The sequence below is a fragment of the Talpa occidentalis genome, unplaced genomic scaffold (assembly GCF_014898055.3).
Source record: "Talpa occidentalis isolate TD23 unplaced genomic scaffold, MPIMG_talOcc4v2.1 talOcc4.3, whole genome shotgun sequence".
In the NCBI taxonomy this organism is placed as follows: Eukaryota; Metazoa; Chordata; class Mammalia; order Eulipotyphla; family Talpidae; genus Talpa; species Talpa occidentalis.
The window spans coordinates 109,603,044-109,617,014 of NW_023603184.1; the positions used below are offsets into that span (position 1 = coordinate 109,603,044).

General features: G+C 32.9%; 1 protein-coding gene across 5 annotated transcripts in view; it reads left to right on the top strand.

Annotated features, from left to right (window-relative positions):
* Positions 1-12,291, top strand: part of UBE2E3 (ubiquitin conjugating enzyme E2 E3) — a 74,167-nt gene extending 61,876 nt beyond the window's left edge. For all 5 annotated transcript variants that reach the window (XM_054699906.1, XM_037523654.2, XM_037523653.2 and 2 more), the window contains exons 4-6: positions 6,099-6,231; positions 9,242-9,389; positions 11,655-12,291. In XM_054699906.1, coding sequence (XP_054555881.1) covers positions 6,099-6,231; positions 9,242-9,389; positions 11,655-11,752 — 379 coding nt within the window. In that variant the 3' untranslated portion in view covers positions 11,753-12,291. The remainder of the gene's footprint in view (positions 1-6,098; positions 6,232-9,241; positions 9,390-11,654) is intronic.
* Positions 12,292-13,971: the final 1,680 nt, after the last annotated feature.

Here is a 13,971-nt window from a genome sequence, read left to right on the forward strand (position 1 = left end):
CTGACTATACTGCACCAGGAGAATCCCTTTTTTAATTTTAATAACCTCTATAATATGCTTGCTTCTTACTTTGCTACTTTGCCTTTTTATTCCTTTCTTCCTCCTGTTATGTTAATTTGTGGATATCTGTTTGCCTCCCTATCCACAGCATAACCAGTTCTTCACTTTCACAACCTTGTTCCCTTTGTATGCCATCTTTCAGTCATCTCAGTTCTCTGATTTCTCCAAAATAATCTTTCTGTGCCCTTCATTTGTTTGGTGTGAAAAATCTCCTTATTTTTGCCCACTTGAAAGATTAGGAAACCATCCGAGACTAGAGTTAATAAATGCTAACTATATGAACTTGGGGCCACTCTGTAAAACTGAGAAAATTATAGATTATATGCTCTAAAAGTGTTTAACCTGATACCCAAATTACATCCTTGCTTTTCAGTACTTTTTATTGCAAATACACAGTGCCCCAGTTAAAGTCAGTATAGAGATGGTTTTAACTGACATTTTTGAGCCTGCATTGAAACAATCATTTATACAACTGGATAACATGTACTCCAAGTTCCAAATTAATTGATTTTAAAAACAAATTTTGGAACATCTCGTAAGTTGGGAATTTTTATGAATCGTCATTTAAAGAATCATACGCTACTTGCTTTAATACAGAAACGTGTGTTTTATACTTTCATATTTATTCTAATTAATAAACTTTGGTGAGTGGGGTGGTTTTAAGTTCACAGCAAAATTGAGCAGAAAGTGCAGAGATCCCATTTGCCTGCTTTCCCCACATGCACAGTCCTCCAGTACACTTGTTATCACCGATGAATTACATTGACATCATTATCACTCAGAGTCCATAGTTTACATTAAGGTTCACTTTTGGTCTTCTGCGTCCTATGGATTTTGTCCTAAATCTCCTCTGTACATTCCTCCCTCCCCACTAAACCCTAGCAACCTCTGGTTTTTTCACTCTTGCCATAGTTTTACCTGAAATGGCATATAATGGAATTAATGTAGTGTGACTATGTTAACTTCTTTCACTTAGTGATGTGCATCTAAGTTTCCTTCTTGTCTTTTCATGGCTTTGATAGCTCATTTCTTTGATTCACTTAAAGTGTCTATATCCATTGTCTGAATGTACCACAATTTTATTTTCTATTTACCTACTGATGATATTGGTTCTTTCTAAATTTGGGCCATTATAAACAAATTAGTTACACATATCTATGCATGTTTCATGTGGAGGTAAATTTTTCCATCAGAAGTAAATGAGAGTTTCTATTGCTGTATATTCTCACCAACATTTGTTTTTGGATTTTGGCCACTCTAATCGATGGTATCTCATTGTTTTAATTTACATTTCTCTGTTTGTTTGGGTTGCTATTACAGAATATCATAGAGTGAGTAGCTTATAAATAATAGAAATTTATTTCTCACAGTTCTGGAGGATGAAAGTTGAAGATTTGGGGTCTGGTGAGCACCCATTTCTTGGGTTATAAATAACTTTTTCAGTGTTTTTTTTTAAGATTTATTTATTTTTATACAAGAACTGGGGTACAGGCCAGATACACAGGAGGGTGAGAGGGTTCACCAGAGACAGAGCGGGGAACAGAGAAGGCAGACTGAAGAACTACACTGCTGAGGGGAGCAGCGGGCGAGACAGGAGAGGTCTGCTTCACCATGTGGGATTCTTGCGGGTGGGCCGGGATCGAACCTGTGCTGCAGAGGCTGCAGACAGCTTCACAGTGCGGCGCTCAACCTCCTGCGCCACCAGGGAGGCCCTCCAGTGTTGTTCTTTCATAGCAGAAAGGAAGCAGGGGAGCTTGGGGTTTTCTTTTAATAATAGCAATTACCTCATTCATGAGGGCTGTGTCCTCATTACCTAATCATCTTCCAAAGACCCTCATCTCCTAACTCCATTACACTGGGGGTTAGGACTTCAGCATGAATTTTGGGAGGATATAAATATTCAGTCTGTAACAACAACATGATACTAAACATCTCTGTTTATTTGCAATCTGTAAATCATTTTTAATGAGTATCTGTTCAGGTATTTTGTCTGTTTTTTAATGTGACTAATTTTCTTATTGTTGAGTTTAAGAATTTCTTTGTATGTCTTGGAAAACAGCCTTTTACCACGTGTGTCTTTTGCAAAATTTTTTTTCAGTGTGTGACTGTCTTTTTCTTTTGACATTGTATTTTTTAGAGTAGAAGATTTTAATTTTAATTAAGGCCAGATTATGAATTATTTACCTCACAGATTAGATGCCTTTGGTGTTGTATTAAAATGTTATTGCAATGTCCAAGGTCATCTAAGTTTTCTGCTTTGTTATCGCCTAGGAGTTCTATAGTTTTGCATTTTTGTTAGATGTGTGGTTCATTTTGAGTTAATGTTTGTGAATTGTATATAATCTGTGTATAAATTTCATTTTTTTAATGTGTGGCTATCTAGTGGTTTTAGCATCGTTTGTTGACAAGTCTATTTTTGCTCCATGTATTACTTTGTTAGCGGTCACTTGACTTTACTTTTTGTGAGTCTGTTTCTAAGCTCTATTTTGTTCTGTAGGCCTGTTTGTATATTACTTTGTCAATCCCACGCTGTCATGATTACTGTTGCTTTTTAGTAAGTCTTGAAGTTGAGTAGTTTTAGTTCTGCAACTTTGTTCTCCTTCAATACTGACTGGCTGTATTAGGTTTTTTTGCCTTCTCATATACACTTGATCAATCTGTTGATATTCACATTAGTCGCTGGAATTTTGTTTGGGATTGCTCTAAATCTGTAGAGCAAGTTGAGAAGATCTGACATTTGGACATATTGAGTCTTCTTACCAGTGAGCACAGAGTATCTTTACATGTGTATAGATCTTTAATTTTATTTGTATCTTAATAGAATTTTTTTTTACTACTATCTAGTGCTATAAAATTTGGTGAAGGTAGCAGTCTGTTGAAGTGTTACCAGTACAACATACTAGTTTAAACTCTAGATTTTGTAGTTATAAAATCAAGTCCATGTTTAAATAACTTTGTATTAATATTATTTTTTCATTTCAGGTGCAAATTACACACATAGAGTTATTCATCTTAACAATTTGACAGTTTAAATGGGATACTCTGCATTACATCACAGTTTACATAGTTATATCAAATCTTAAATCATTATTACCTAAGTTTTCTTGAATTTAGTTTAGTTCATTTTAGGCTAAGACATTTTACTGTTGGGATAAAACTATGTAGAATTTAGTATAAACTTTTGCATTTGACTTTTAGTATAGGATCGGAAAGTTGGGTGAATAAAAAACATTGTGTTTAGAAAAGTATAATGTTAGGCTTTTGAAGTTTTTATAGGAAGTCACTCCATTGCTGGAAAAGAATAGTTATGACTCTTGCAGTAACAGTAATTATAAATTAATGTTCAAACAACGAGAGAATGGATTTTCCTAAGAATAATAGTTCTCATGCTGCTAATGTTTAAAATAATGCCACTTGTTAACCATAAAAGCTGCTAGTAATGGAGGATTCCCAGGTTCAGGTTTGTCACTCTACAATGTAATTATTCTCTCAGCTTTTTACTTTATTTATTTGTCATAAAAGATTTAATAGTTCATGGGGAAAATGGCATTTAAATTAGGAAATGAATATTTGCAGGGAAAAAGTAGGAGAGTAAAGATACCAAAGCCATCGTGGACAGTATAGACTAATTCATCAACTGTTGAAATTCTATGTGTCATTTTGTCACTGTGGGTATATGTGGAAGGTTATTTAGTTCTCTGAGACTTGGTTTTCTCGCCTAAATATAGAAATGCAATAATAATATTACCTACTTCATAGATTTGTAAGAAAACTTACATGAGTTACACACTGTGGTGCTTTGAATACTTCCTGACTTGATAGTAAGGATGCAATAAACCTTAGCTAACATTATTGTTGTTATTACGAGTGTGACATAGTTTAGGAACAATTTTATTACTAAAATCTGACACTATATTATAATAACCTTGAATCACCAAGGGGAAAATTAACTTGGAAAAGGAAATGCTGTTGAATCAAGTTTTAAACACTTTTTTCCTATTTTCACATTTACAAAATCAGTACTCAATTTTGTATGTTTTGAGTTACAGTAAAAGTTAACTTAGGGAATATACTTGGTTCTCAGATGATGACAGAACAAATGAGCTCTTGCTGTAATTAGTTCCAGTTGCTATGTATACTTAAAACTTATAAAATGGTATTTATTTTCAAAGATAGCTTTCCCTAATTAGGTCAAAATAAATAGTAAGATGTTATTGTGCTTATATATCTGCCTTAATAGTGATAGAGAAGTAGCCTCTAAACATTTTGATTACACCATCCAGTTTATACACCCTTTCTGTATGAACTGTTTCAGAGCACACATTTGATTATTGATAGTATCACTTAGCTGATGTTTAGTTGTCAGTTTTATAGAATTCATAAAATGTAGATAAATCATTTTAGCTACATCTCAATGTCCTACTGTAATTATTATGGCTGATTTTCATTGCTGGTCTGCAAATGTTCATTCATCTTTAAACTAATAGTAACTTTAGGAGAAGAAAAGTTACATGTATTTGTTAATTCATAATTGTCAAGATAATTTATGATGTAAGAGTTAAAGTAAAATGGAAGTCATAAGGCAGATTTGAAGAGTTTTTAGTAGTATAGGATGTGCCTTTCCCACAAGTAAGAATTACGCTTAGATTTTATTTGAATTGTCTCTCTTCTTTGATTTTACAAGTATGTTGTTGAGCACAATGCAATCTACATAGGACTTAGTAACACCTAGACCTTGACTTGTAATTTCCACTGGAAGAAACCAGGGCTCTTTGACTGATTCCAGGGCCGAGAGCCTGGAAAATCATGTTATGGCAGAAAGTAAGGAAATGTGCAAAAAAAAAGTGCCCCTTCTTAAGAATATCTAGGGACTGTTTTGAAGGGGCTTCCACTGACCAAATCTGGGATTATTTGAACATCAAAATAATGAAAGGCAGTAGTGAATTATAAATATTTGAGAAAAAATTAGAAATCCATGATACCTCATCAGTAATACACATACATAAAGAAGAGGACTCATCAGCCACATGGTAAATGTGGAAGAAGTTGGAAAGTCATGATTTTACCACCATCGTAATAGTTCAGTTTAACCAAGAATCGCAAATGAGTGTTAAATCTGGCTGGAGAAATTTTGAGGAGCATATATTTGCATGATCTTAAAGTTTGCATTTGCATGGTTTGTTAAAAGTTTGCTTCTTGGTTGTAGGAAAGATAGTAACTAAGTAGTAGGAAAATTGGATAGCCCTTTGAGTAATGAAAATTTGCGTCACCAATTAGGGGCAGGTGAACCCTATGTACCCCTAATGTGATACCCTCAGAGGAACACAGCATAATTTACATACTTTTCTGACCAGGGATGCAATACCAACATCTAATCATGAGGAAACATCTGACAAGTTCAAAATAGTAAGCGTTCTATTTTTAAAAGAAGAAAAGAACTATATTCTTTAAAAATATTAATGTAAAAGCCAAAGAAAGGCTGGGAAGTCATCCTGTTATAGGACATTAGCCACAGGACATACATGATCGTAAGATTTTTTCATATATCTGGAGGAAAATTTTAAAGGGCATTATTGGGTCAGTATTGTAGATTGTAGGTTAGAGTATTTTATTGGTAGTATATTTACTAAAATTGTAGTTATATTGTGATGTCTGTACTGGAGGTTATTTTAGAAATGTATGCTGAAGTTTTTATGAAGGGCCACAACATATTCTAATTATTCTTACCTGGCACAGAAAAGGCACTCTGTATGTGTAAAGAAGAGAGAGAGATGATAAGGTAAGTGGAGCAAAATTAACAGGGGGAGATTCTGTATGAAATTATACAGGTGTACCTTGTTTTTGCTATTTTTCTATAAAAATTAAGATAACCTCAAATAATTTTATGCAGACATGTATGCACACATTGGGACTGATTTCTTTTATACTATCTCTTATTGTACTAGGTTGCTAATTTACCTCTAATTAATTGGTTTAAGATGTTAACATGCATTGCTTACAGATACATATACTGATTTTTTAAAATTTCTTTTAAATAGTGCTGGGCCTAAAGGAGATAACATTTATGAATGGAGGTCGACTATACTTGGTCCACCAGGTTCTGTATACGAAGGTGGTGTGTTTTTTCTGGATATCACATTTTCATCCGATTATCCGTTTAAGCCACCAAAGGTAAGAGCCTAGAAGTGCATTCTTTAATATTTATCCACCTCTGACATCAGTTTATTCTGGAGGCAAAATATGTATTGATAAAATGATTTTTATTTGATTTCCAAGGATTGATAGGGAAACTGCCATGTAACTGGGAATTTTAAAACTATGGAAATTACTTCATTTTCTACAAATAACATAATAAGAGGGGTTGTTAAATGTAAGTAGAAGTATGCCATGTTCACATTAATAAAACCAGATAAATTGTAGACTTATGAGAGAAAATATCCTATGAACTTCCCTTTGGAATCATTGAGATAAAAAAGAAACCTGACAGTTTTTAGAAATAAAGGTAAATAACTTCAGTTTTGTGCTAAATACATTATATTTAAAGATGAGCAAAACCATAAAGTAGGAGGAAACTAACATTATTTAATTAACTTACTTTGGGCCCTTGGTAGTAATGGGAACTAGGCTACTTCTGCCTCTTTATCATCTGAATATGAATTAAATAACAAACAGGGACAAGTTGTGTCTTATAATGACTGGCAGTTATTTTGCAAAGCTTAAATGTAACAGTTATTTGAATAGTTTCTTCCTCTGACTTTTCATTTTATAATAGTCAAGCCAACAGTAAAACCTAGCATAATTATGCTATAATTACAGAGTTCTGACATGTCAAGGAAAAGTGTTATCAAGATGATAGACTTAAATTTTAATGAAATGTATCTTTTTAGCATACTTCCTTATGTTCCTTATACTGTTTAATATAGTGATTTACTGTCCATTCATATGCATTTATAAAGAAAGGGTTTCTTTTAAAAAAACAAGATCCATTCTCCATTATCTAATAAATTAGCAAGAGTTCCACCTAGTGGTATTTACCTCAAATTGCAGATACTGAGGTTTCTGACCTTGGAGGTATTTGCCTTCAACTACAGCTATCAGGTTTTTGTTGTTTTTCAAATTGTATTATTTTTTAGTGTTAGGTAACAGTTTATAACACTGTATATTATTTAGGTGTATAAGCTGTCATTATATTGAGTGCTTTACTGGATGGTCCCATCAGAATCTTAAGAATGTAAGAATCTAACCTAGTGACCTTTAAATGATTTTATTTAATGTTTCCAAGTATGTACAAGTCTATTTTGTTAGATAAAAAAAAAGGGGCAGCTGATTGTATTCACATTATAAATGACATGTTAAGTGCTAGTCTATAATAATAGGTTTGCTATATTATAGAAAACACATGAAATCTTAGCAAAATATTTCATGACTGTACTATAAGTAATGGTATTTCTCCATGCTTTGTTTTACATTGTGGTAATCAGTTTTTATGTGGGTGCAAAATTTGCGGGGAAAAAAACATTTACAAGATTTATTTCTTAAAAATTACTTGTATGTAAGGGGAAATTTCTTAAATTATTTTTACATTTTTCTTAGCATCTTTTAGTGGAAATTATTGATTAACATAAGGGTTTCAAATGATAGTTTTGCATGTGATTTATCATAAGTTTGATTAATATAATGATTTCTCATGTTAATTTTTTTGTTTTGGTTGAAATATTTTTAATATTTAACCATTTCTCTTGAGTCATTCCTCTTGCTTGAGATCTTATATATGGTATTGTGAAGTATCCTTTAGCTCTGTAGTCATACAAGTGGAAAAAGAAACAATTTCTATTGTAATCTTGTGTTAGATATAATTCTTTATCTAGAGTACTGATTTTTTTTTTTGAAGTCTAGATAAGGTGTTGAACTTCTTGAAGAATAATTAAAATTTAATTCTGTTCTTATTCTGTTCACTGATTGCTAATGCTTGAACGGATTCAAAATATTAATTCTATTATGATTGTAAACCACTCATTGAGTGGTTAGCTGTCAGTGATCTAAATATATAGTATTTCCATATTCAAAGCAGAACTGCCTATTAGAAATAGAATGCATTTGTAATTTTAATTTTTTAGTAGCTACATTAAAAAAGGTAGAAAGAAAAAGTGAAATTTTTAAATAATGTAATTAATTTAAACCAGTATCTCTAACATACTGTCATTTCAACATGTAATCAATGTTAGAGAATTAATAATGAGATTTTTACATTTTCTTTTTGGTAGTAGCCTTTGAAATCTGGTATGTATTTTACATTTTTAACCCATCTCAGCTTTATTAGCCACATTTTAAGAGCTCTGTATTCACATCTAACTAGAATGTACTCCACTGGACAGAGCAGTTTAGAGGTATATAATCTCTTTCCCCTTCCCTGCTAGACTTACTTCAAAGAAGTACACTCTCTGCGGATTTTTAATATAAACTTCCTAAACTCCATTTGTAAGATAACAGTGTATGGTTCCAAGAGATCAGGAACTTTTTTTTTCCCCTTTGCAACTACAAATTAATAGTTAACTGCCCAATTAGTATGTATGATTGTTTTGAAACTTGGCCAGTATTTGTTTCTATTACTTGTCTTCTTTTTTCATACATCTGAAGGGTATATTAGATTCCATTTTCAGTAGCTTAAGATTTCGCTTGTTTTTATTTTACTGTCTCAGTCTAACAAAGTAGTGAGCCACTTGTGAAAATGGAAGACTGAAAGTAAAGGCAGTATTTTACCAATAATGTTACTTTAGTGTATAGAAATTTTATTTTCACCAGTTTCTCTGATATTTGGCTTCAAACATTTCTGTTGTACCCCTTTAAAACTTAGGGTATGTGTGTGTTGCATGCATGTGTATATGATTGTATGTGCAGGTACCCATGTACACACATGCATACATAGAAGTAACTACCATTCACTTAAACTAATCCAAGCAGTTACTCACATGAGGTTTTAAATCAATATAGTTCTTGGCTATATTGGTAAAATGAAAATTTCTTTCAACTGAATCAGAACCACTTAATTTTGTTATTTAAATACATTTTTAGTTCTTCAGTTAAATTATTTGCTCTTTACTGTAACCTTCATTTTTGCGGTAATAGTTTTAATGATTAAATTAGTGTTCATTTTCTTCTTTTTTAATGTAACTTCTCTTAGGTTACTTTCCGCACCAGAATCTATCATTGCAACATCAATAGTCAGGGAGTTATCTGTCTGGACATCCTTAAAGACAACTGGAGTCCTGCTTTGACTATTTCAAAGGTTTTGCTGTCCATTTGTTCTCTTTTGACAGACTGCAACCCTGGTAAGTAAATCTTTATCAGTACATACTGTAAGGCTAAAAAACCCAATGCATTTTCCTGGTTAAATTTGACAATGAATTGAGAAGTAAATGTAATTGATAGTTATGCATAAAACATTTTTTAGGAAATTATCCATGCCATTTCAATTAGAATAGACTCAAAGTTCCATAGAAACTTCCTGTTGTTTATTGATGGCATTCTACCTTGTAATTTTTGTCTTCGTATCATCAATGGACTTGCTTCTAAACTATGTATTTGTACAAACCACTTTGCAGAGGAGTACAGCAGTCTTCAACACCAGTTGCTTTTTTTCTTGCTCCTTGCATGCTGCCATGTACTTTAAAACAGCTACTTAATAATGAAGGACTTCTTGTTCTCCTTTACTTATGGATTGTAGTTATTTACATTAGATGTAATGGATATTAAAATGATAGCTGATGAGAAAAGTGGACTAGATTATGATTAGATAAACTGAGGTAAGTCACTAGTGCATAATTAATTCATAACATTTTTAAGAAGCACAGAACTACCAAAAATGATCTTTAACATGGGTAGCTGACTTAAAGTGATGTTTAGGCCTAGGATTTTACATGTTATCTTACTATGAGGTCAGTGGTCATTTTTTAAAGAAGTTAACTTTTTAAAATATTTGATAAATCAATAAAAGTTATTAGTATTATCTCAGGCTGAGCAGTACAAATGTGCCAAAGTCAGTAGATAGGCATGTACATAGGTAGGCTAATAGATGAATAGATACAGGCAGACATATAGACATATATTCAGATATGTAGAAATCTATTTATGGAACAATATTCACTGTACTGTTATTTATTAAAACAAAATATTGGAAACGACCTGAATGTCCACTAATTGTTGTTGCAGCTATTAAAAAGAATAAGGTCGGGGCCTCCTTGGTGGTGCAAGGGGTTAAGCACAGCACTGTGTAGCAATCCACAGCCTCTGCAGCATGAGTTTGAGCCCCAGCTGGCCAGGGAGCAACCCACATGGCACAGTAGACCTCTCCTGTCTCCCCCACTGCTCCCCTCAGCAGTGTATTTCCATCAGTCTGCCTGTTCTGTTCCCCACTCTGTCTCTGGTGAATCCTCTCACTCCCCACACCTCTGGCCTGTACCCCAGCACTTGTATGAATAAATAAATTAATCTTAAAAAGAAAAATAAAAAGGATATGGTAGCTCTAAATGAACTAATAGGGAAAGGCCTCTAATGTAGTAAGTAAAAAGGCAAGGTACTGCAAAAAAAAAAAGTAAATATGCATAACATTAATATTCTAAATGTTTGTGAATGTGTTTAATATCTTTGGTAATAATCCATTGGCAGAGAAATTTCTGAGTAGTTGGGAGTGGGGAAGGAAGAGAGCTTTACTTTTCACTGGCTATCATTTGGGGCACTTCAGTATCATAGCATGTATATGTTTTGCCTTTTTATTTTTTTATTTTATTTTTTTAAAGATTTATTTATTTTTATACAAGAGCTGGGGTATAGGCCAGAGGTGTGGGAGGGTGAGAGGATTCTCCAGAGACAGAGCCAGGAACAGAACAGGCAGACAGACCAAAATACACTGCTGAGGGAAGCAGCAGGCATGACCGGAGAGGTCTGCCATGCCATGTGGGAATCTCCCTGGCCCGCTGGAAATCAAACCCGTGCTGCAGAGACTGCACACAGCTTCACAGCGCTGCGCTCAACCCGCTGCGCCACCGGGGAGGCCCTGTTTTGCCTTTTTAAAAAAGAAATTAAAAATAAAAGTTTTTCAGATTTAATTTCTAGTTCGGAATGATATATAAAACAAATGACGAGTTTTCAAGTGGAGGTAAGGATGATAATTTGAATCATGTGCTTCACAGGCTGAAGAAAGTCATTCATTTCCCAGTTGCATTGAATTGTAAGATCTGGGGTTATTTAAAAATTCATTAAAATTTTTTTAATATCCATTAAAACGCAGAAATATAATCACCTAGTACACTTTCTTTTTGAATAAAATAACCAAGTAAAAAATAGCTCTGATGTATTAAAGGCATGCAACTTTTATAAAAATAAAATTTATCAACTCAACTGTCATATTTTTAGTAAATGGGACCTTTCTAATTTGGATATTAAAATGATTGTTACTTTAGACATTTTCTTTTGAAAATATAGTCATATATATCAAGATGCTATTGACAAATCAGTATTTCAGTTTAATAGAATATAAAAAATTTACCTATAAGATACCATATAATATTTTTTAATGTTCTTTCCACTTTTTTTAGCGGATCCTCTGGTTGGAAGCATAGCCACTCAGTATTTGACCAACAGAGCAGAACATGACAGGATAGCCAGACAGTGGACCAAGAGATACGCAACATAATTGAGATCATTTGTTTGCAGTGTGAAGGAGCAGAAGGCATCTTCTCACTGTGCTGCAAATCTTTATAGCCTTTACAATACGGACTTCTGTGTATATGTTATACTGATTCTACTCTCTGCTTTTATCCTTTGGAGACTGGGAGACTCCCCAAAAAGGTAAATGCTATCAAGAGTAGAACTTTGTAGCTGTAGATTAGTTATGTTCAAAATGCCTACTTGCAAGTCTTGCTTCTTTGGAATATCAAGATGTATTTTGTGATGATGTACTAAGGATACTGGTCCTGAGGTCTACCAAATATTATAGTGCATTTTAGCCTAATTCATTATCTGTATGAACTTATAAAAGTAGCCGTAGATGACTAGGAATTATGTCATTTGTATTAAACCAGATCTATTTCTGAGTATGTGGTTCATGCTGTTGTGAAAAATGTTTTACCTTTTACCTTTGTCAGTTTGTAATGAGCGGATTTCCTTTTACCCTTTGTAGCTCAGAGAGCACCTGATGTATCATCTCAAACACAATAAACATGCTCCTGAAGGCATAGTTTCCTGTCGTAATATTTTAAGTCAATCTTGTTATAAGGTGTGTCTGAGATGATTGTTGATGAAATAAAAATGTGACCATGAAGATTGACTACTAAGGACTAGTACAAATAAATGAATTATTAAATTGAAAACATTTCAAATATAATTAAATGTGTAGATTTTTTTCCTTTAAGACTTAATGAGAGAATGAATATAAGCTTAAATATGCAAAGCTGAATTTTAAACTATTGGTCTCAAAAGCACATAAAGCTTTACTTTGATAACATGATATTGCGCTAATAACAATATAAAATCCTGGCTCACTCAGGAGTCTGATAGTGTCTTATGGAACACTTTTTTTTCAAAATTGGTGATTCTGTCCAGCATTGGACAACATTGTCAGTAACTAATTTGGTAGCTATTCTTTGTCTTCGGTGCATTTATTTTTAAACTTCGTTTATTTTTACTTCAATCCAGATCTTGAATTTCCATGATGTGCATTGCCATTCTTATTATGGTAGTAGGCCAGAGATACAGCCAGAGTCAGAATACAGAGCTGAGTACAGAAACCCTTTTCTGCCCTGAAGGTAGAATAGAACTCTGGTTTAGTGTGCAGATGTGATTATTATTTCTCAATGGGAAGAATAACAAAATTTTAATGCTTTACAGGTTCAATTCCTTCTTTCTTGTTATAATTATTAAAAATAAATTTCTTACAGGAGTTAGAATTACTTTGTAATGTTCATATTTGGTAAACAGATTAAATTGTTATTTTTTTTCCCTGTGAGCTGAATAATTATTGAGGTAATTCTCTAGTTATGTAGCCACGGTTGTGGAATATGGGGCAAATGTCTTTTCCATTTGTAAGTATGGAAATGGAGTACCATCTTAAAATTTATAGAGTGTAATTAATAGCATAACACTTATTGCTTCATGATAACAAAAGAAAAATATGTATATTTGCATATAGTATCACAAATAATAGTGGATTCCTACTGAGTCTGTCAGTAGACGTCTGAAATCAGGGTAAAAATAAAATTACATCTGTAGATCTGTTTTCATTTAAACTCCTCTCCCTAAAATCTTTCCATATTGCTAAGAAACACTAAACAACAAGGTAGTATCTTGAGGAATTCAGACTTAGGCCTTTGATAAACTGAGCCTTAACTATTTTAAGCATTTTAAGCAGTAACTTATAATTTGTTTAAGAAATTCAAGTCATTGTGATCAGAATGGCAGCCCCTTACATAATCTACACGGATTTTTATGCAGGCCATCTATACAAAGTAGTTTTTCCCTTCCAATATTGTTTTCTACATCCTAGAATAATAAACTTCTCTTGGTGCTAGAAAATATTCATCATACTGAATATTAGGATATGTGGGGCTGCTGCAGCTCTCTAAATACTACCTTTGTGGCCTTGAATAATAACACTTCAAAACTTTGAGTTTCAGTTTATTCATATATGAAACAAAAGAGTTGAATTTGATTACTTCCCTATTACCAAACTCAGTAATTCTAATGTTGCAGAATTTTATTCTGTTTGTCCTGCTTTCTCTTTCAGGGAATATGCTGTAATTTCAATGGACTGAAAAATAGCAATTATCATTTTCTATTATTAGATTTCCTTAAATTCTGATTTTTTAAAAAGTCTCATTCTTTGTTTCTAAAAATCTATAGGTTTGTTTCCCAGTT